The 23838-nt window shown below is 37.4% G+C and overlaps 2 protein-coding genes and 2 long non-coding RNA genes across 4 annotated transcripts; all 4 read left to right on the top strand.

The window, feature by feature from the left end:
• Positions 1–5937: 5937 nt before the first annotated feature.
• On the top strand, positions 5938–6791 carry LOC114750342 (uncharacterized). The gene is made up of 4 exons (XM_028938916.1): positions 5938–5959; positions 6090–6398; positions 6474–6683; positions 6780–6791. The coding sequence occupies exons 1-4, from the start codon at positions 5954–5956 to the stop codon at positions 6789–6791; spliced, it is 537 nt and encodes a 178-aa protein (XP_028794749.1). The 5' UTR covers positions 5938–5953.
• On the top strand, positions 6348–6859 carry LOC114750324 (uncharacterized). The gene is made up of 3 exons (XR_003740651.1): positions 6348–6398; positions 6474–6683; positions 6772–6859. It is a non-coding gene; the product is annotated as an uncharacterized LOC114750324 (long non-coding RNA).
• An 805-nt stretch (positions 6860–7664) lies between these two features.
• On the top strand, positions 7665–8367 carry LOC114750336 (uncharacterized). Its single transcript, XM_028938904.1, has 3 exons — positions 7665–7747; positions 7824–8101; positions 8178–8367. Exons 2-3 carry the CDS (start codon positions 7974–7976, stop codon positions 8365–8367), a joined length of 318 nt encoding a protein of 105 aa, XP_028794737.1. The 5' UTR covers positions 7665–7747; positions 7824–7973.
• Positions 8368–8682: 315 nt separating this feature from the next.
• On the top strand, positions 8683–9321 carry LOC114750330 (uncharacterized). The gene is made up of 3 exons (XR_003740652.1): positions 8683–8731; positions 8818–8916; positions 9023–9321. It is a non-coding gene; the product is annotated as an uncharacterized LOC114750330 (long non-coding RNA).
• Positions 9322–23838: the final 14517 nt, after the last annotated feature.

The raw sequence follows: 23838 nt of genomic DNA, 5'->3' as shown, positions 1-23838 counted from the left end.
CCGAGAGGAATCCTTCAGTTTTTCAGAAGGTTTGCCGTGGCGAACTGTCACAGAAAGCTTATCAGATACTGGACGCCACTGATGCAAAGTGAAAAATGCTGAAAGTGTAGAAAATCAATATATTTGTTTGTATTTCCAAAAATTTTGATGCTATGCAAGATGGAAACCTATACTATGAACAAATATGTAACTAAACTAACTAAAATGCAACCTAAAAGGATCAAAACTTCAATTGACAACCCAATGACACAAGCTAGCCTAGAGAACCAATTTCTTGGCTCCCTGGCAATGGCGCCACTTGAAAATCGCCTAGACTGTCTTTGCTTACACCTTGGGCCAATTTCAAAATTTATCCAAGGATTGTACTATAGGCACAACCTCGGGTCGTTTCACTTGTGGAGCCAAAATTATGATCCTAGATTAACTAAATGCCATGGTTATGCAAATTGAGCTGGAAAAGATTAGGGGTTTTCATTAAGACTTGTAATTAAGATAAAATGCAAAAGAATGTAAATGTATTTTTGGATTTTTGGGAGATTACAATGAAATAGATGGAAATCAAGTACTGAATTAATTGATAAAACCTCTTAAAAATGGATTCTTGGCAATCATAGTTCTCTTAAGATGTGGGAGTTTTAGAAATTCATTAGGTTTTCTTGATAACAACCTCAATAACTTATTGAGTCCAATGCCTACATTAATGAACTCATTAATGAAAACATTGTTAAGCTTCCCTAATGTGTAATTAAGAATGATTAATGCAAATGGTTTGATGCAACAGAAAATCAACTCATCATCAAAACATGACCATGCAAAATGAAGAGAATCAAGAAAGCTACAAAGAACATATATGTAACTACATATATTGAAGCATGAAATCCAACTTTAACCAATCCAACTATAAATATGAATCATCAACTAATGATTACATATCAATCAAAGTCTTTCACTAAAAATTTACAAATCCTAGACCTAGGAATTCATAAATACATAGCTAAACTAAGATGAAACTGAAACTCCCCTTTTAAGCTCTTAGAACTCATGCCAATCATCCATCTTCAAGAGCTGGAGGAAGCCTAGCCACTCATGGTGTGCAGAAACATCTCCATTGAAATTGACTTAGTGTTGCCCATGGATGAAGATGACAGTGGAAGATGAGGGATTAGGGTTATGGTGGGAGAGATGAGAGAAGATGAAGAGAAAAACGTGGATGGTGGCTGAATATTCGTGTCTGACCTCACTCATACCGAAAATAGGGTTTCTAACCCAAATATGACGTGTCTGGGTCGGTTCATGGAAGTGGGCAAGTTAAATTTTCCCTAAATGGTCGGGTCTGATTGTGCTAATACGAGGGCACTACTACAAATTGGGGAATACTTGACGCTAAATATTTGACGGTTATCACAAAAACCGTCAAATATAATCCCCCAAAAGAAAACTTGACGGTTTCTAAAGAAACCGTCAATTTTAGTAGAACAATATTTGACGGTTTCAAAGAAACCGTCAAGTATTCCAAAAATACTTGACGGTTATTTTATAACCGTCAAGTATATTAAAGGTAAACTTGACGGTTTAAATCAAAACCGTCAAGTTTAGTAATACTTGACGGTTTTGATTTAAAACCGTCAAATATTATTTGAGAATACTTGACGGTTATTAATAGAAACCGTCAAGTATTGTGCTTAAAAACCCGTCCCTTTCCCCTGTTCAGTCTCTTCAGTTCAAAATTTCTAGCGCCCCCTCCGCTTCGGACTCTCCAAGCCGCCGTACCCACCTCTATTTCGGTCGTTCCCTTTTGCTTTTTTTGCCCGTCCTTGCTCGTCCTCCATCATCGTCCCTCTCGGTGTCCTCCATTATCGGTGCGGCATCCTCCTGCTTCGTCATTGTGTGTGCATTCTCCCGATTGCGCCCCCTTCCGCTTCGGACTCTCCAAGCCGCCGTACCCACCTTTGTTTTGGCCGTTCCCTTTTGCTTTTTTTGCCCGTCCTTGCTCGTCCTCCATCATCGTCCCTCTCGGTGTCCTCCATTATCGTTGCGGCATCCTCCTGCTTCGTCGTTGTCGTGCATTCTCCAGATTGTCATTTCGGCTTCAGGTTGGTAATGCTTCACTCGCTCCCCTTATTTCCTTTAGTTCTTCCTTTGAGAAATGATTGTAGTGGAAAGGGAATGATAGGATAATGCTAGGACCGTTCACCATGCACACACGGAAAATGGGTTTGCTATTTGGCCGAATGGGTTTTTTTTTTCTGTTCTTGATTCTAAATGGGTGTTTCGCATTTTGATCAGTTTGGGTTTAGGGTGTTTTAGTTTTTTGTTTTCGCGATAAAGTCTGGGGAATGCAATGCTAATGTTTCAATTTTTGTTTTTGTAATTGAAATTGACTATGTGCTGGTTTGGTTTTCTGCCATAAAGCCTGGGGAATTCTAAGTTATAAGCCGTTATGCTGCCGAATTTTTTTCAAATGGAATAGCACATTAGTAGTAGTAGAATATTTTTCAAACTGAAATGAAAGTAAATTTTTGTTGAATTACTAGTTGCTAACAACTACTAGTTGTTAGCAAGTAGAATTAAAGAGGGATAAATGTGATCAATAGTGACTCATGTGTTGACTTTCTATTTTTGTTTAATTCTCATAATATCTTTGAGTCACTGATCACATTTTCCTCTAAATGATTCATCTTAGTCGGGGACCATGGGCAAAGAATGGATGTCCGCCAATCGTCTATCAAAAGAATATTGGGATGGGGTAGAAGATTTTATTAAGTTTGCGATTGAGCACGCCGATGATCGCAACAGGATTATTTGCCCCTGTCTTAAGTGTTGCCTTTTGAAGTGGGTTTCGCCATCCGATTGTGAGAGCCACTTAATTATCAATGGAATTGATCAAAGTTACAAGTGTTGGACAAAGCACGGAGAGACAAGAGATGTGAGTAATAGTAGTCGAGGGCATAGTGAAAGCTGTGGATCATCTAATCTTGACATGAGTACATGTGAAGCTGATCGTCTTGAGGAGATGACAGATGCGATTGAACGGGAACTTGACGATTGTCCTGAAATGTTTGATAGATTGAAGTGTGATGCTGAGACACCTCTATATGAAGGTTGTACTGATTTCACAAAATTGTCTGCAGTGTTGAAACTGTATAATTTGAAAGCAAGAAATGGGTGGAGCGACACAGGCTTCACAGAACTGCTGTTGCTTGTTAAACAAATGCTACCGAAAGAAAATGAGCTTCCAAGTAAAACGTATGATGCAAAGCAAGTGTTGCGCTCTGTCGGCCTCAGCTATGAGAAGATACATGCTTGCCCCAATGATTGCATTTTGTTTAGGAAGGAGTATAAGTCACTAACTGAGTGTCCTAAGTGTAATGCATCACGCTACCAAGAGAATGGGAAGAGCCCGAAGAAGGCATTATGGTATTTTCCCATAGTGCCAAGATTCAGACGCTTGTATAGTAATGTAGAAGATGCGAAAAATTTAAGGTGGCATGCAGATGAAAGGGTTAAAGATGGCATGCTTCGCCATCCTGCTGATTCTCCAGAATGGAAGAAGTTTGATATTGAGTATCCTGAATTCGGGGAAGAAGATAGAAATCTACGCCTTGCATTAGCCACCGACGGGATGAACCCTTATGGGATGCAAAGCAGCACCCATAGCACATGGCCAGTGATTTTGTTTATATATAACCTTCCTCCATGGCTATGCATGAAACGCAAGTATTCAATGATGTCTATGATAATCTCTGGGCCAAAGCAACCGGGAAATGACATAGATATATATCTAGCTCCATTAATTGAAGACTTGAAAGTATTGTGGGAGAATGGAGTTGATGTATATGATGCATATAAGGAAGAAAAATTCAAGTTGAGAGCTATGTTATTTGGCACAATTAACGACTTTCCTGCGTATGGTAATCTCTCAGGGTATAGCATTAAAGGACAACTTGGTTGTCCCATTTGTGAAGAGAGCACAGATTCCATAAGGTTGAAGCATGGAATGAAAAATTCATATATGGGACATCGTAGATGGTTGCATCGTGATCATCCTTACCGGCGATTCAAAAAATATTTAATGGGAATTCAGAAGAAGGTAAGGCACCAACACCGTTGATTGGGGAGGATGTATTTCAAAAGGTGAAAGATATAGATTGTGAATTTGGAAAACCTTTCGCGAAGCATGTTGGGACAAGTGGGTGGAAGAAGAGGTCTATTTTCTTTATACTGCCGTATTGGATAACCCTGAATGTGAGACATTTTCTTGATGCTATGCATATTGAGAAAAACGTATGTGAAAGTCTGTTTGGCACATTACTCCATATTCCCGGGAAGACTAAAGATGGCATAAATGCCAGGCTAGACATGGTTGAAATGGGGATAAGGGAGGAATTGGCACCAGAGGATAAGGGAACTCGTACATTTCTTCGTCCGGCAGCTCACACCCTTTCTAGAAAAGAGAAAAGTAGTTTTTGTGAGTTTCTTGCTTCAGTAAAAGTGCCGGAAGGTTACTCTTCTAACATTAGTAACCTTGTGTCAATGAAGGATATGAAGTTAAAAGGTTTAAAATCTCATGACTGTCATGTCTTAATGGAAAACTTTATTCCAGTGGCAATACGGGCTATTTTACCTGATAAGGTACGAGTTACGATCACAAAGTTATGTTTCTTCTTTAAGTCTCTTTGCAGCAAAGTGATTAATCCTAGTAAATTGCCAAGATTGCAAACCCGAATCATAGTTACGTTATGTGAACTTGAAATGTATTTTCCTCCGGCTTTTTTGACATCATGGTCCATTTAACCATCCACTTAGTTAGAGAGGTCCAACTGTGTGGCCCAGTGTATTTAAGATGGATGTACCCAGTTGAGCGTTACATGAAAATATTGAAAGGGTATGTGAAAAATCGAAGTCGGCCAGAGGGTTGTATTGTAGAACGATATATTTGTGAAGAGGCTACTGAATTTTGTACCCATTACTTAAAAAATGCAAGTGATATTGGGGTTCCAATGTCTCGTCATGAGGGAAGGACAGATGGAGAAGGGATTATGGGAAAGAAAGTCGTAACTATTTCAAACCAACAGTGGGAGCAGGCACATCTATATGTATTGCACAACTCCGAAGAGATTGAGGACTATGTGCATGAGCATATTGATGAGCTAAAGAGGGATAATCCCAATAAACTTGAAAGTTGGTACACCAAAACACACAATAAACAATTTACAGCATGGTTGAGAGAGCATGTGCATGGCAAGTATAATAATGATCCTAATTCTGTTTCGAAGAAATTAAAGTTGTTGGCAGATGGACCGAGCAAACATGTGATTTCTTTCACAAGCTACCTTATGAATGGGTTCACTTTCTATACTAAACAACAAGATGATCGGAGTAAACAGCAAAATAGTGGCGTAACTCTTGTAGCTAGTACCATGCATATATCGAGTGCCAAAGATAAAAATCCTATCTATGCACGTATGTCATACTTTGGAGTGATTGAGGATATTTGGGAGTTGGATTACATTGAATTCAGAGTTCCGGTATTTGGTTGCAAATGGGTGGATAATAATAATGCATTGAGGATTGATGACTTAGGGTTTATACAATTGAATTTGAATAAAGAAGGATACAAGGAAGAGCCATTCATTTTGGCTTCTCAGGCTACGCAAGTGTTTTATGTCCCTGACCCGGCTGCCAAAGGATGGTCTATTGTTTTGTTGACTAATAAAATGGATATTGAAGAGACGGGGTATGAAGACAATGCAATTGAAGATGATCCATTTCAAGGGGCCTCACTTGATTCTCATTTAAATGAAGATCAATCCATGTATGTCAGGCATGATCACAACGACGGAATATGGATTTCAAAGAGGGGGAAAGTGTTTCGTAAGAAGATCAAAACAATTCAAACCAAGAAGAACATGCAAAAACATAAGAGTAGAAAAAGAAAAAGATCTTCTTAAACATGCATGTAAATTCTCTCATTATTTTCTTTGATTCTTTTATTTGTTTTAATTTTGTTCAAATAAATTTCGTCATTAATGACTTTATTTTCATTTAATGGATTCTGATTCATTTTGTTTACTTCAATTTCATTGCAGATGGCAGACGATAGCGGATCTAGCACTGATAACCCATCTCAGCCGAGAGATGCCTCTGAGCAGGAGAGACAGTTGCAAGAGGAGGCAGCACGCATACAGAGGGGCCTTTGTGTCATGCAAGAGGTCGTGAAAGCTCGAACAGAAGGAAAGAAATTTGCCGTACAGTGGAATAAGAAAGGACAAGCTGTACGGTCAAATAAATTTATCAGCTATATTGGGGCAGTGGCACGAAGCACCGTGCCCATTACAGCGCAGCACTGGAGGAGGGTTGATCGTTCAGTGCGAGACACTATTTGGACAGATGTATCGGTAATATATTATAACTCAAATTTCGTTTTCTTACAAGCTGCGTGACACTAATGTGTTGTTTTATATGTTTTGCAGTCTGCATTTGATATAGATGAGAGCAGGAAGAGGTTTGTGGAGGGGAAGGCTGGGAGGGCACTACGCTCTTTCCGATATTTTGTCACACACAAGTACTTGAAGGATCCTTCCACAGCCGACGAGTCCCAGGTTCCTAGCTTGATACGGGACTTGGTCAAACCAGAGGATTGGGCTGCTTTTGTGACGTCACGTCGTGATAGGCAATTTCAAGTAATAATCCTCGCTCTTTTTGATATTAAATAGTCCATTTTGTTTAATCTATATATTGTTTAATTGTGAATCTACTTTGTTTTTGCAGGAATTAAGTTCCCAAAATAAGGAAAGAGTAAAGAAGAATGAGTATCCCTACCGAAAGGGCCGCTTGGGTTATGCGGGCCTTGAGCAAGAGGTGACTCACAAGAGGGATCAGATGTCACTGTATCACGTCAGATGCTGTGGGCACTGGCCAGGCAAAATAAAGATGGCCAAATTGATAATCCTCGCGTTAAGGAGGTCGTGGACAGGATGGTGAGTATTATTCTAAATTAAATAATCTTCACGTTATTGTCAAATATCTTTAAGTATGAATAACTATATCAATGTTTGTTGCACAGGAGAGTTTGTCCCAGGAAGTTTCGCAGGGGGCATATTCTGCAGATGACCAGGATATATTGAGGAGGGCATTGGGGACTCCTGACCATCCTGGTCTTCTTAGGGGTGTCGGTTATGGAGTCACCAAGAGAGATTACTTTGGGTACCGACAAAAGCCCTCTTCATCGTGCACGCCTTCCTCTGCTGAGTTCATGGAGCTGAAGGAAGAAACACGCTGGTTAAAGGAGCAGTTAAAGTGCAAGCGCTCCTAATCGAGCAGTTGATCAAGAATCAAGCACCACAGCCGGCTCCGAATCTCAGCCCAAGTGGCAAAGACAGCTGCACATTCCCCTTGCTACCTGAGGTATAATACTTGTGTTTATATAATTACATTCAATAATTTATATATCTAGCTAACTTGTCTCTCATGTTAAACAAATCAGGGTGAAGCGGACGTTCAGTGTATGGCGGATAGCCCTAAACATCACACTGTTGCAACGGGCCGCATGTTCAATTTACCAGGGGAGAGTATAATTCATAATGTTCCTCTCCCTGCTGATCATGTGAGGGTGCAGTTGAACACTGCTATTGATGCAAATTATGCCCTCCCGATACCCACCCCAGATGCAGAGACAGTGGCTCAAGCAGTGGGTAGCTTTGTCGCTTGGCCTGGCCGTCTTCTTACATTAGGACATCCTTCAAAGGTATATATGTATAGGTCTACAAATTCAGCTGATTTAAAATAAACTCTATTTTAATTACTAACAGTCTGTTTGTCAGTCTAAGGGGAAGAAGAGCCTATTGGGTGATCACTCATTATCATCACCACAGAAGCAGCCCTCTGAGCCCGTTCAAGTGGTATCATCAAGATTCCGAATATGTCTTGAGGAATATGCAATTGGGGCCAGATTAGAACATGGCGAGGATTTCATGATTCCCCTAGAGTTTGAGCCAGAGGTATACGGTCGACCCTCGTCAGATTATGTCACAAATGAAGTATTGAAAGAGATTCTGACGCATGGAATGGCCAGCACAAATGCCTGTAACTTTTATATCAGGTATTTGTTAAAACCTTAACTAAATACTTAAGTACTTGAACATTTATTCTATTGATATCTTCGTTTGTTGATTTAGATATCTTTTCAAGAACTTCATAGCCCCTGGTGGCCTTGATGACAAGTTCAAGATTATCAGCCCCCACACTTTTGCTGGCCACGGACCTAATATGAAGAAAGACTTATCCAGAGACTTGTTAGATATCTTCATTTCTAGGGCAACACCGGGGGCTCAGACTTTGTTTTTGGCGCCTTATTGTCAAGGGTAAACTTTCCTAAATTCTTTCATTTTCAAAATAATTTGTAATAGTTCTAATTGTCTTTCTTATACTTAGGGGACACTGGATGCTGATTGTGGTCAATCCCACAAAGCCGAGGATTTGGTATCTTGATTCTCTTCATGGGGATCCAACCAATCGACCATTTATGGTTTCATTGTTCAACAAGTAATATTTATCTCTATTATTTAAATTTAATTTAATTTCTTGCTTCAATCAAATTTTTGACAATCATTAATATTCAATTTTATTGTCTTCTCAGGGCTTTGTGGCTATACCGCACAAATCAGGCCTTACCCTGCCCCCGGTAAAAAACGGCCAATTTGACGATACCTTCCCGTGGAAGAAAGTGAAGGTATTCACTACCATTATTTACTATTCTACTAAATATGGTTTATTTATATGATTGACTAATATTATTTCCTTTTCCATTCTTTACAGTGCCCACGTCAGCCCAACAAGAGCTCCCATTGTGGATATTGCGTGATGAAATTTATGAAGGAGATAATTCTGCACAATGCTGACACAATTCCCACGCAGGTAATATGCATTTGTTAAGGTTCAATTTATATATTTAAGAATTATTGTACTTACTGTAGCTTTACATTTCTATCTAACTTAAGTCATAATTTGTGGTTGCATACAGTACTTTGCCGACACATATTGCACAGTGTATTCATCTGCTCAGATGGAAGAAATCGTTGAGGAGTTGGCGATGGCCTTATTCCGTCAGTGGGCACAACATAGATAGGGAAGTGTACATTAAGACAGTGTATGTACGTACAGCTAGCTTTGGTTTCAATATAATTTTGGTTTTGGTTCATTTTTGGCTGTTGGTTAGTTTTAGGCATTGCACAACTTTGGCAATTGGCTAATTTTGGAATTGGTTCACCTTTTTGTACTTGCCAGAATTTTAATATATCACAGTTGGTTTTCATTGGTTCATGTATATATATGATAATGTAAATTATTTTCGGTTCATTAACATATATGTATATGGCTGAATTGGTTTGAATGCTGGCCTGCATGATTCTGTTGAATGAGCCTTTGTTATGGTTTCAAAATTGCAGGGGGTTGCTGGCAAAGGAGAACGAATTTTTTTAAAAAAAACGAATAATACTTGACGGTTATTAGTTAAAACCGTCTAGTATTATAACATACTTGACGGTTACTTTTAAAACCGTCAAGTATTAAATAATACTTGACGGTTTTTCAAAAATAACCGTCAAGTATGTTTATAATACTTGACGGTCACTCTATGGAACCGTCAAGTATTACAGAATACTTGACGGTTTTTGGAACCGTCAAGTATAATCTCAAAATAATTGGCGGTTTTTCTCTAGTAACCGTCAAGTATGATTTAAATATTTGACGGTTAATAACCGTCAAATATTTGCTGTTGAAATATATGACGCCAGTATAGTTGACGGTTTTTAACTGTCAAATATGAGCCAAAATAACCGTCGAGTATTTTTCATTTTGTAGTAGTGTTGTGCCTTGAGTCTTCAATCTTGGCTCCAATCTCAAGTGTCCTACACTGAAAAGCAACAATTTAAGGCATCAATTGTCCTAGAAATTAATTAAATACAATTAATAACTAATTATGACAATTTTACCCTAAAAAAGACACTAACTCAATGCAAGGACTCTTGATCTAAAATAAGCTCAATTATAGCCAAAAGAGCCAGAAAATGCAACAAAACTATGGATGATGTAATAAAAAGATAAGAATAATTTGAGCTCAATCAATTAGTCCACCACTAAAGGAGATTTCAGTATCTTAAACTCATCCTTGGTCATAGTCTTCCCAAAGAGGTACTATACTCTTGCTCTTGTGGCTCAACCACTTTCTCTTAGGCTTAGTCTTTCATGACCTCGGAAGCTACTGCGCTCTACTATAAGCCTCTTCAGGATCCATCGTGACCCTAAAATTTTCCTCAACTTGAGCCATTTTCCCATCCTTGGGAGACTTTAGATCACAGGACTGAGTAATAAGTCACCTCCACTCAGCTAGTAACTTGTCTGGTTATTCCCCAAGACTGATTACAGATATCAGTATTGTCTTCTTAGGCCTTATACTCAATCCTTTCTGTCAACTCTGGAATTCTTGGCCTTTCCATATTTCCTTAGCCCTTACTTTTAGCTTCTTTAGGCCATTTTTCTTTCCTTGTGCCTTTCGAATCCCTAGGCACTAGCTCATCTCTAGAGCCCATTAACTTGCCATTGTATCAATGCCAGCCAGCCTTGTATTAGGACTCTACAGTCTTAGCTGTCTCTTAAAATTTAGACAGCATCAAGAGAAGACTTGTATCATCATATTCTCATTATCCTTCAGTATCCCGTAATACCCTATTAAGCTCGAGGAGCATCTGTTTGCATATGACACTTCTATTTCCTTAACCAGTTTTACTCTTTTTCTAGGGTAAGGTCTGTCCTGTGCCTTGCCTTGGCTGCCTTTACTTTCCTTGTGGGAGGATCAATTGCTCTAACTGGGGCATCATTAATTCAACCACTTACTTTCCCTTTCATTTCTTTAGAGGTTAACTTACTCTTACTAGAGTAGTGTCACTCTGATTAAGAGAACCACTTCTCAATCTTAGAGAGCTACTTCATGGTCAAGACTTTTCTCATATGCAATCTTTGCTAGGGTACATTCCTCGAATACCATATCCCCATTAAAGGGAGCCTCTCTGCTAGATTATTCAATCGTGTAGGTAGTGGCATCTATCTATAGGAATCTCATCTCTTAAATTCCTTAATGGCATGAGTGCTATGGTTGCATGCTCTTAGATGCCTTCGAGACATAAAAGAATATTGTTTAGTCCCTAACATTATCATGTATCTAAGCATCATCGAGCTCTAGGTATCATCAGGAACTTGCTTATCTCTCTATGTGTATCAATTCCCAGTGTAACCATCCACTATCATATTCTTATTCATTTCCTTTCATCTCTAACCTCAAGAGGGATCTTGCCTGACTTTACTCTTTCTAACTTTATTTACCTCTTGATCGATTATTCATATGGTCAGGTATTAATCACCATACCCTCATCACATCACACAGCGAACATTTAATCACCTTGCTGTGTGGTATCTAGGTCAGGCACCTAGGTCATCATTGACCCTTCATTCATTATTATCTAATCTCTGTCCCTCTTAGTTCACTATTCCTTAGGGATTTCTACCTCTATCGAGGTCACATCGATTACTTAAGGTGTAGGTTGACATTCGGTTCCCTTGTTAGAGCATTGACTCATACCTCTGACTGGCTCACTATACCCTTAACCATTCGTTTCTATGGTCATCTACTAATCATAAAGTGACCATATCACACAGTATGCATTGATCATCAAAACATTTCTGCTATGTGGCATTCTAGTCAGGCACCTTTAATGAATCATCTGATTCTTAGGTTGTCATCCTGCTTTCCTATTAGGGTCTAGACTTCTACCCCTTCCTGGCTTACCATACTCTCAGCTATTACCCTTAGGGGATGTCTTTCAACTGTGACTCATTCCCCAGTCAAGCTTGCTCAGCCCAACCATTCCTCTCTTGAGGGAAAGTCTCTTAGCAGCAACTACCTATTGCTCAGGTTACTCTCTGTTATTCCTTACTTCTCTTTTATGGCTATTTCCTTTAGAGAAAACACCTCAATATCTTAACCTCAGTCGGACAAATCATAGTAACCTGTTACTTTTCTAATTAGGTTTTCCCTTATACCGGCCTTTGCTTCAACCAATACTCTGCTTATACCTTGGTCAGAACTTTTACTAGAACTTCTGTTCTATTTAAATACTTGCCAGAACCTCTGCTCTGTTTACATACTTGCCAGAACCTCTATTCTGTTTACATACTTGCCAGAACCTCTATTCTGTTTACATACTTGCCAGAACCTCTACTCTGTTTACATACTTGCCAGAACCTTTGCTCTGATTCTCAGTATCTCATTACATTACTTAACTATCAAAGGAATAAAGCCACAACTTATATGGGGCACATACCTTCGTATAACAAAGCAGCATAAACTAGCAGCACAATCAGCCAATCACACCCCCTACGGCATACCTTAACAGTCCAGTCATCCTTCTCTAACTCTTACTGGAACCTATGTACCACCAATGATCTAAGGGTACTGGAGTACTTTTGTTGCTTTGAGGATCCGTGTCTACCTTTCTATCTCATAGCATCCTATTGAGGAGCAACCCTAGTCAACTCACTAACTAATCTAGTAGTACTCTAGGGAAGAATATCAACTTCTTCCCTAATTGATTTAGCCCAACTATTCTATGTTATTTCATATCATTTTAAGGGTATTTATCATAGATTTTGGCTCCTTTTGATGATAATTGTGCTTAATTTAGATTAAGAGTCCTTGCTTTGAGTTAGTGTCTTTTTGAGGTTAAGATTGTCATAATTGGTTATTAATTGTATTCAGTTGATTTCTAGGACAATTGATGCTTCAAGTTGTTGCTTTTTATTGTAGGACAATTGAGAATTGGAGCCAAGATCAAAGACCAAAGGATGACACAACACAAGATCAGAGTATCAGCACTAATAGAGTTCGTTGCAGCGCCAAATTGAAATCTCACCAGTAATCTCTCGGGCAGAGTTCGCCGCGGCCAACTTACAGCTTCGCCGCGACGAAATCACAAGATTAGGCGGAGCTCCTCTCGGGCATGCTTCGCCGCGGCGAACTCTTTGTGTCAACAACACCAGATCCGGATCAGAACGCGAAAATAGAGCTTCTAATCATATGATCCAACCCAGATGGACCCCTAAAACCCTTAGAAACCCTATTTTCGACCATACACTCCATTCCATCTCCTACAACACCTCTATTCTCTCATCCTCTTGCCTCTCCACCTCCATCTTCTTCCCCATCCATTTCCTTCATCTTTCATTCACTCCATCTCAATTCCTTCCACTCCCAGCTACCATGGCCGACGGATTCACTTCAGTTGGAGCTTTTCTTGAAGCTATGGAGGGCTAGGGTTTATCAACTCTTGAAGAATGGTGGTGTGGCATGAGTTTCCAGGCTTCAAAGGGGAGTTTAGTTTTAATCTTCAGTTTTTAGCTAGGCATTTATGATTTCCTAGGTTTAGGAATTGTAATTTCTTAGTTAGATACTTTGATTAATTCTGTAATCAGTGGTTACTGGTTATCTTTTGTATTTTGGATTGATGGATGTTGAAATATGAGCTTAAATATATGTAGTTGCATATATGCTTAATGTCTCTCTCATGATTCTCACCTATCTTGCATAGTTGTGTTGGGTATTGAGTTGATTGTGTGTTTCATTAAGCCAATTGCATTATCATTCCAATTTACACATTAGGGAAGCTTAACAAAGTTTTCATTAATGAGTTATTAATGTAAGCTTTTGACTCAATGAGTTATTGAGGTTGTTATTAAGAAAACCTAATGATTTGTGAAACTCTTAATATTTTAAGTGAACTATGATTGCCATCAAAGCCATTTTCAAGAGATTTCCTATCATTCATTTCCATTCCATCATTATTATCTTAAAACACCAAAAATATAGTATCTTAGGTTTGTTTTCATTGCGTTTAGCTTAGGCACCATTCATTTAAGTCTTAAAAACCCAAAACCCCATTTCATTGCATTGCATGGCATTTAGTCTAGCTTAGATAATTAATAAAGGCTCCCAAAAGTGAAACGACCTGAGTTTGCACTATACTGTATAGCTTGGATAAATTTTTGAGCGAGAACCTCTAAGCGAACGACAATTAAGGCTCTCTTTCACTAATCATTCACTATACCATTAAAGTCTAGAACACTTTTCCTTGTAAACTTTTGTGCTAAATCAGAGCATTTCATCCAATGCCAGAACCTTTTGCTCTGATACTAAAAATATAACACCTTAAGTTTATACCAATTAACTTGCCTTGCAAAAGCATTTGGAATCACTTTTGAAGACTACAAGTTATGAAAAATCACGTTTGAAACTTTATATAACCCTTAAGTATGAGAAAAGGCTTAAAAATTTGAGACTTTTTCATTTTCCCAGTTCAGGCCACGACTTAGTGCTTCCAAGTCACGACTCAAAGTCACAGAGGCCATTTTTGTCTTCAGGTCGCGACCTCAACTTCTCAGGTTGCGACCTCAAGTCACAGAATACTTCTGCGCACTACTCAAATTTCACTGAAATCTTGGCCAACTTCAAAAACACATAATTAATTCCATAAAAATCGTATTGAGGTGTTCTAAAATTATACAAAAAGCTCCTTGAAAGCTCTTTAAGGGAAAAATAACCAATTAGACTTATCCTTGACCAGTTAGTAAGTTTAATCAATAAAGGTTACTATTTATTTGGTAAAATATGGAACTTTCAGATTCTATGCCTCAACTTTGAAAATTCGTATCTCCTTGTGTACATGTCCAATTGAGGTAATCCACCTCTCATTTTAAAGTTTGGGATGTGTACTACAAGTATGCCAAATCTTGTGGCTAAACTCATTCATTTGATAGGCCAAACTGAAGCTACAAACTTACTGCCCTCGGACCTATGTTTTACCCCTTAACTACTCTTTACTTTAATGCTTTTATATCTTTGACATACACAACTTGGGCTTACTCTTTCCCATTCATTCTCATACATTTCTATTCATCCCATAAATATTATAATTAAATACATGGCATCATTGGCATCCATAACATAGTTTACAAAATAGGAGAATTATACATTCATCAACAATCTCATCCATTAACAAGAATAATTCTCCGCTTACTTCTCCTTGCTTCTCATGCCATTATGGCCCATCGTTGATTGATCTAAATGGTTGGTTAGGGAGGGATGAGATTTGAGAGAATCTCAGTAGCAAACATTATCACATACATGCACAAGATGGATGCTAGTTTATGGTATGCAGTTTTTCATAAACTTAAGTTAACTAGTGACATGCCATCATGCTTTATACTTGGTATAAAAATGCATGGCGATGGGAACATATTAAAAACAACATTTCTATCAACCATAATCATGTCACAACATCATTTAAACAACAAATACAAACCAACACATGAGCATACCACATCAAGCACATAAAGGGTAAGTTCACTGCCTTGTACCTTAAGCTTTCCTCTTACTTTTCTTTTGATTCCCTTGACTTCCCAACCACAAGGGCTTTCGATCAACATCATCAAACATCCTCTTGGATGTTCCAAGGTCCTAAACATAATCACATAGGTCATACAATCCATTAGGGCCAAGAGATTATATAAACTCAAGACTAACCTTCTTGAACCTAACCCTTTGCTCTTAATTTTGGATTGATGTTCTAGCTTTGTAAAATTATTCCCTATCATTTTGATAAAATTTGGACAGCACTTGCCGTTAGGAAAATAACTTCCCAACATAATCAAACTATCATAAAATCAACATATAACTACCATAAACTAACATAGAGAAGTTTGGAAGCCTTACCTTGGTTCCAAGTCACTTCCCCTCTCTAGAATTCTCTTCTTTCTCTCTCTAGTTTTGATTTTGCAAGAGTTTCTCCTCTTAAAATGGTCTTGCACGAAAATGAACTATGGATGGGGGGTATTTATAGGCTTCATACTTTCCATAATGCCACATGTCACACCTTACTTATATAGTACCTTAGTATTCATTTAGAACTATTCCAGACCATGTTGGATGGTCTTACACTTAAAAATTTCAATTTGGACGTTAATTTTCGGAAAAATTACTGTTCACTGTCCAGTTTTCAAATTACAGGTCCAACTTTGAAAAATCATAACTAATTCTAGAAAAATCGTATGGAGGTGTTACAAAATTCTACATAAAGCTCTTTCAATGCTCTTTAAGAAAAAAAATTCAACTGAACTCACCCTCACTGAAAACGTATAGTTTATTGGATTAAGATTACTATTCGTTTGGTAAAATCTGGACTTTCCAGATTCTCCACCTTAATTTTGAAAATTCATATCTCTTCGTATACACATCCAAATGAGATGATTAACCACTCATTTTAAAGCTTGGGATGTACACTATAAGTATACCAAATTTCGTAGCTTAACTCATTCATATGATAGGTCAAACTGAAGCTCGAAACTAACTGCTCCATGACCTACGTTTTATCCCTTAACATCTCTTTACTTTAATTCTTTTTATTTCTTTGGCATACCTAACATAGGCTTACTTTTTCCCATTCATCCTCATACATTCCTATACATGCCATAAGCTTTATAATTAAATACATGGCATTCACAACATAATTATAACATAGGAGAATTATACATTGAATATTAGTATCAATCATTAGCATCAATAATTCTCCACTTCTTCTCCTTGCTTCTCATGCCATTAGTGCCCATCATTGATTGACCTGAATGGTTGGTTACGAAGGGGTGAGATTTGGGGGAATCTCAGTAGCAAACATTACCACATACATGCACAAGATGGATGCTAGTGTATGGTATGTAGTTTTTCATAAACTTAAGTTAACTAGTGACATGCCATCATGCTTTATGCTTGGTATAAAAATGCATGGCCATGGGAACATATTAAAAACAGCATTTCCAGCAACAATCATCATGTCACAACATCATTGAAACAACAAATACAAACCAACACATAAGCATACCATGTCAAGCACATAAAGGGTAAGTTCACTACCTTGCACCTCAAGCTTTCCTCTTACTTTTCCTTTGACTCCCTTGACTTTCCAACCATGTGGACATTCGATCAACATCACCAAACATCCTCTTGGATGTTCCAAAGGTCCTAAACATAACCATAATGATCACACAATCCATTAAGACCATTAGATTACATAAAGTTCAAGACTAGCTTTCTTGAACCTCAACCCCTTTCTCTTAGTCTTAGGGCTTTCTTTCTAACTTTTCTAATATAAATCTTATCATTTCCCATCCTTAAGATCCATTTCTTGTCAATTAGGACCACTTTAGATGGCTTTAGATTCAAGAATACCAAATCTGGAAATTTTGGTTCGCGGGTACTGTTCATGCAGAATCTCCAGAATTTTTTTGCTCAACTTTGAAAATTCATAATTAAATCTAGAAAAATCCAAATTGAGTGCTTCCAAGTCTCCCTAAAACCTCCTTAAGTTAATGTTAAAGGAAAAATAGTTTTAGAAGCCAATTCTATGCCAAACAGTACCGGAATTGTATGGAACTCGACACTCTCCCAAAAGTTCAACACTGTTTCCAGATTTCAAATCCTAACTTTAAAAAATCATCATAAATCGTACACATATCCAAATGAAGTGTTCTACCCATGGATGTAAACCTTACAGAGTGTACTTTAAGCATACCAAATTTTAGAACTAGATATGAACAGTAACTAATTCGAAATAGGCATCAAATCAGCACGTAATTCTTCCAATTTTCACATAGATCCACTTGGATCTACCATACTTTGAGGTGTTCTAGCAAGATCTAACAACCAAACTCCCTTCCCCACTCATCAACCATTTCGACCAGCCATCAAAAGGGAGAGAAGACAGATTTTTTAACCTTAAAAGAGAAGGAAAACAAGACAAGAACACATATAGAACCAAGATCTCACCTTGAATCCTTGATTGATGACCAAAGTTGATAGCTTTCCTTGGTTCTCCTTCCAAAACCCTCTCTTTTCCTCTCCTCTTTGCCTTGGATGAAATTCCCATCTAATTTAGGGGAGAGATGAGCTCCTTAGTGCTCTCAAAATATCTCATCTACCACATTTAATGAAAGTCCAAGTGTCAAATGCCTAAGCCTTCTTGAAACCTCTCTTAATTAACTTAATTCATAATATAATTACATTCCAAAGTCAAGATCCTCTCCATTGGTAGCTTGACACTTGGAAAGCTTTAATTGCCATCCATTAAAGGCTTGACAAGTGGCGACTTGTGGGCCAAGTAAAGTGCAAGACTCTGATTAACACTTTATTGATGCACTTTTACTCTAGGTTTAACTTCTTTTCTATAATTACAGTGCTTTGGCCTCTGTAATTATTTTGTCAGATCCATAAATTTCCTTTAATTCTAGAGAGTATCTATGAATTTTCTCAGGCCATAACACTTCCTCTAAGCCTTGTATAAAAATCATTTACTAAAATACCCTTTTATCTGTATAATCGGCTTTTTAATTTATTAAAGCCATTCTGCTGGCCTTTTGGTTGCGGGAATAATTTTATAAATTAGTACAATATTACAACCAATTAATTCTTATTTTTACATACATTGTTGAGGTTTCTTGCTATTTTAAATAATTACCTCAAACAGTGTACTTTTTATTGGCCATAACCTCATAAATGCCATTTAAGCTATCTCAGGGGTATTTTTGTCTTTTCTCTTCATAGAAGAGTCTTAGAATATTATTTTCCATTTTATGGGATTTTCTTGAAATTTTCTGTACACTCTTCCATTTTTGTCCTTACTAGTCATAACTTTTTGAATTTACAGTTCAGTCCCTGCTTGAACTTAACTTTATATAATCCTCTCTTTAAGGCTTCTAACTTAACTTTTAACCTATATCTAGTCTCTTTTCTCTCTCTAGGCCTTCGAGACTTTACTGGAGTCTCTGACCTTGATTATACTGAAGCCCCTGAAAAACTTTTACTTTGCAGTTCAGTCCCTGAAACTGCTTTGACTTCCTTTCTCATCTTTGGGACTTCTGCTCAAAAAGGGTCTGGTAGCCTATCCAATTCAAGCTACTTTTGATGCTTCTAGGCCTAAAAGTCTGGATGTTACACCACACATGCCCTTCTTGAATAAGAGCTCATCTTAGCCCTCTGTTCAACTACCCTTCCATGTGTACACATCTTAAGCAACATAGCCTAAGAAGATGACAAGTGTCTTGGTGAGTCATGACTTCAAGAAGCTTGTAGATGCTTCTAGAGATTTCTAGTTCCCTTTAGGTTCTTTTATACTCTTCTTGGTTGCTCTAGATTCTTCTAACAACTTGAACAATTCCTTTCATGCACATTCATCAACTTGGCATTAAAATAGGGAGGAAATAAATGGAAAATTCGTGCAAAAATATTTCTTTAATTATTTCTCCACCTATCAAGCCAATCTTGCACTGTATCAGATACTTTTCGGGTCCTGACTTATCCTATATCACCGGGACAACTTCTTCTTAAAATTTTGGCCAGTAAAAGTACATAGGCACCATCTTAGAGGAGCATAGATGAAAATAATTAGCTCTACTGACAGACAACTTAACCTTACTAGGTCACGAAGTAGAGATTTCACTATAATGACTAGATAAAGGACTATCTAAAATATTCCTGTACTGTGTTATGATTTTTATGCTGTCCATAAACATCTTCTGCTGACTTAGCATTGTAACACCTTATCTAGAAACTTGCCATACTTAATACAATATAGGAATGTCAACACCATTACCATGGTAATTAGAGAAAACGGGTTACAAACTTTATTTTAAAATTTCCTTACTTATTATCACATAACCATGATATAAAAGAATAAGACAAAGAGTTAGCAATACAACATATCATGGTTATAAAAGGATTATACTTATCCATTATGCATAACCATGTTAGGAAAGGATTATACCCCTAACATAGTTATAAAAAAGCCTTTCATACACCTGATTGACACAGTTTGTCACAATTAATCTAACCAAATAAAGTTTAACTCATTTCAAAGACATCCTCATAAATATATAATCATAAATGTTTCAACATTGATAATATAAAAAGAGATCTATAATGATATCTTAGGTGGCAAATAATTAATGACTAAACATAACCAGAGTTTGGGGTGTGGTCACCAATGAAGGTGACCTCACACCTCCGGTTCCTTCCCCGCTGTGGCTCCTCTATTATGCTTACCTAAAAATTGTAGATGTAACAGAATGAGACTACCGTCTCAGTAACGAAAACTCCTACCCATCTCACCTACCAACACCCCTAAGAGGCGCCAAGTGGGACTAACAATTAAGATAATCATCACATAACAGATACCGGATATCATAAACATATAAGCTAAAGGAAAATATCAACACATGTGCTTGCTTTACTCATGATTCATTATCATTATTTGTCATTCGATTCCTGCCTTATATCCTCCTTATACCTGCCAACTTGAACCCATGGGCTAAGTCTTAATCATGTGACTGATGAATCTCACGAGCTTCCCACGTGTGTGATGCTGACCGGCTAAAGTTGGCAGAGCACACGTGGGCTATAGGTTCCTCCAGAAAAGGGGGATTCTACCCTAATGGGTTTATTGCCCAATATCCTAACGGGGATGCTGCCTGCCCAGGGATACTCCTAGAGTGTCGCAAATGAGGGGGTACTCCCCTCTCTAATAGGCCAACTATAGTGTGCGCTATAGAGGCAAACCACGTGGTAATATGTGTATATAAAGCTCCATCACCACACCTCTCCCCGAATATTAAACTAATTAATCATAGTCATGACAGTTCTAAATTCTCATCAAGTATTTCAAGAACATATATCTTAAGAGATTCAAATCATACATTAACCATATAAGATACTTAATATCATACCATACAATAGTATGTTTAGATAATCAAGGGCATAAACATACCATTACAGAAGCTCATGCTAACATATAAAACACAATCAAATAAAATATCGGCTTGGATAAATTGCCTTGGTGAAAAAATAACCTTTCACCACAACAGACTACACAGTACATCCCAAGTCCACAATTTCATCCAAAAATCACTCACCAGGCTCCTATCCAGTCCTAAAGTTGTATGAATTGATTCATTTTTCACAAATGACTCCCATCAAGCAACTTCTAAATGGTTGTAAAGTTTTCTGATAGTTTCACAACAACTTTCCTATTCCATATTATTCAAGCCTATCTTAAAGGGTTCAATTTAATTAAAAACTCCTCTTAGGGGAATCGATAGGATAAAACAAGTAAGAATTCACATTACCTGTTGTCCAACAAGTGCTTACAAGTTAAAGATTAAGACCCTGAACTTAGGATCGTCAAACCAAATATCATATCTACAAACAGAAAATATACGTTACTACAGTATCTTATGGGTAAGCAAAGTATTAAATTTTAACCCATAACTCCCTCTTTAAGGTTTCCGAATTGTTACTCAGAATTCTAGCATGTGTAATTTTTCTAAGATCTGAAGTAAGAACATGGATACTATGCTTTAGATTCAATTCTTAAGTTTCTTTAGCTTATATTATCTTTAAATTTCTAAATCATGTCATTATCATTTATTCACAACCCAAGTAGAAAGCCTTCAAATTATAGCCTATGTTCTATTTTCAAAAACTTAGAAAAACATATTTAATACAAGTTAAATTATTCTCACTACAGATGTTTAATTATTAATCTAACTATTGAAATTAAAATATTATATGTCTTGAGTCTATTCTCCAAATTTTGGCTTGATCTAACGGCGAACAAATTTAAAAAAGATACTTTACTACTCAGTGTTCTATCTACAAAATCTAAAAATAAAGAGTTTAATGCATATCTAATAACTCATACCTCAAATATTAAATCACTAATCTAACCATTGAAATTGACGAAATAGATGCCTTGGACTGGAAGACCAAATTTCAGCCCGATCCGACAATTTATGAACATGCACATGGCACTTTACTGAGACAATCTCAGTTTTATGCGAAAATATTTAACTTATTCTTAATTCTTCCCTACTACCACCTATTCATAAGCTCATAGAGTCCCATCTTCATATCATTTAGTCGATGTGGGACTTCTTAACCTTTTAGTTTTATTTATTAGTTCATATATAAATAGTTATATATATTCACACACATATGATCATAAATATTTTAATTGTTTATATATATAATTAACCACTATTAAAGTGATGTTAATAAATATTTACTGACCGATTTACTTAAGTCTTAGAGATTAAAAATTAGGATGTTACAAGCATGATGACCCGTAGGTGTCATGATTGCATTTGATGACTCAACATGATGACTCGTAGGTGTCATGATTACGCTTGGCGACTCAGCATGCTGACTTAGCACCATCATGATGGCCCTTAGATATTTTCTTTGGTTTTATCTCCTATTTAGGGGATAAAAATTATTTAATATTTGACTGGGGCATTTTATTCAATCTAGAGTTCCAAAAATTCATCCAAAAATATCATAAAATTTCTCATATTCTAGAGAAAATCTGTGAATTTTCTCAGGCCATAACTCAACCTGTAGCCCCACTTAAAAATCATTCTTTAAAATGCCCTTTTTCGGTACAACTGGATTTTAAGTATTCTTAAAGCCATTTTGCTGGTCTTCTAGGAATGAGACTAATTTTATAATTTTTTACAGTCTCTTAGATCATACATCCCTATTTTACCATAATTTTCTGAGGTTTCCTTATGACTCAAACAATTAAATCTACCTCTACATCTCAAACTGAGCCATAAACTTATAAATTCCTTTTAAGTTATCTCAGGGGTATTTTCATTATCTCTCTTCACAAAAGGCCTTAGAATATCATTTCCCATTTTTTGGGATTTTCTTAGAATTTTCTATGTACTTTCTATTTTTACCCTTGATGGCCGTAACTTTCTGAATTTACGGTTTTACCCCTACTTAGGCTCAGCCTCATAAAATCATCTCTTTGAGGCTTCTAACTTAACCTTTGGTCTGTATCTAGCCTCTTTTCTCTTTCTGGGCCTTCGAGGCTTTACTGGAGCCTCTAACTTTGATTATACTTTAGTCCCTTAAAATTTTCACTTTGTAGTTTAGTCCTTGAAACTACTTTAACTTCCTTTCTCATCTTTGAGACTTTTGCTAAACAGAGGGTCTGGTAGCCTATCCAATTCAGGCTATTTCTAGCACTTCTAGGCCTAGAAATCAAGATGTTATATTGTCCACCTCTCATCGTCTTGATAACAGAGATAGCTAGAGTAGTGAGAGAGACAGATAAACTTAGCCAGGTACTCGTCAAACGACTCGTTATCTTTTTGTTTCAGTGTCAAGAATTCTGCCCTCCTTTCATCCCTCACTAATCACAGGAAGTACTTCTTGTAAAACTGCTCCAAGAACACTTCCCATGTCACTCTCGTGTTCTGAGCATCAGGAATGAGTTTGGTGTTCTTCCACCAACGGTCGGCGTCCTTTTCTAGCTTGTAGATCGCCATTTGGACTGTCTGATTGACTTTGAAAATATTTTCCAAGCAGTTAATCCAGTCCTCTACCGCTTGGACGTTAAACACTCTATTGAAGGATGGTGGATTGTACTTGCAAAAGTGAGTCATCTACTGCTGGATGCTATTAGGTTCTAGTGCTGGCATTACCAGTCTAGGCAGTTATTTTGATGCTTAAGCTATGGAAGTTTCTTCTTCTGGCTGCCTCTTATCGAGGTTAGCCACTGTCACTGTTTCCGCTGCAGCTATTGTAGCGTCTCTTTCTTGTTCCTGACAAGCTTGCGTCGCCCTTATATCTTCAATTGTCTTATGTTGCTGCTCTAGGGAATCCAAAATTAAGCGAGTCAT

Source organism: Neltuma alba, unplaced genomic scaffold, assembly GCF_004799145.2.
Source record: "Neltuma alba isolate B1F8T4 unplaced genomic scaffold, ASM479914v2 tig00001079_pilon, whole genome shotgun sequence".
NCBI classification, from domain to species: Eukaryota; Viridiplantae; Streptophyta; class Magnoliopsida; order Fabales; family Fabaceae; genus Neltuma; species Neltuma alba.
This window is presented reverse-complemented; position numbering and strand designations above follow the sequence as displayed.

What these genes read in the sequence shown, in the direction of transcription:
- LOC114750336 (XM_028938904.1), top strand. Translation starts at nt 7,974, where the DNA reads ATGATTCCCCTAGAGTTTGAGCCAGAGGTATACGGTCGACCCTCGTCA. An exon ending in GCCTGTAACTTTTATATCAG is followed by an intron (nt 8,102 to 8,177) that starts GTATTTGTTAAA and finishes TTGTTGATTTAG; the next exon opens with ATATCTTTTCAAGAACTTCA.
- LOC114750342 (XM_028938916.1), top strand. An exon ending in CTATTTGGACAGATGTATCG is followed by an intron (nt 6,399 to 6,473) that starts GTAATATATTAT and finishes TATGTTTTGCAG; the next exon opens with TCTGCATTTGATATAGATGA.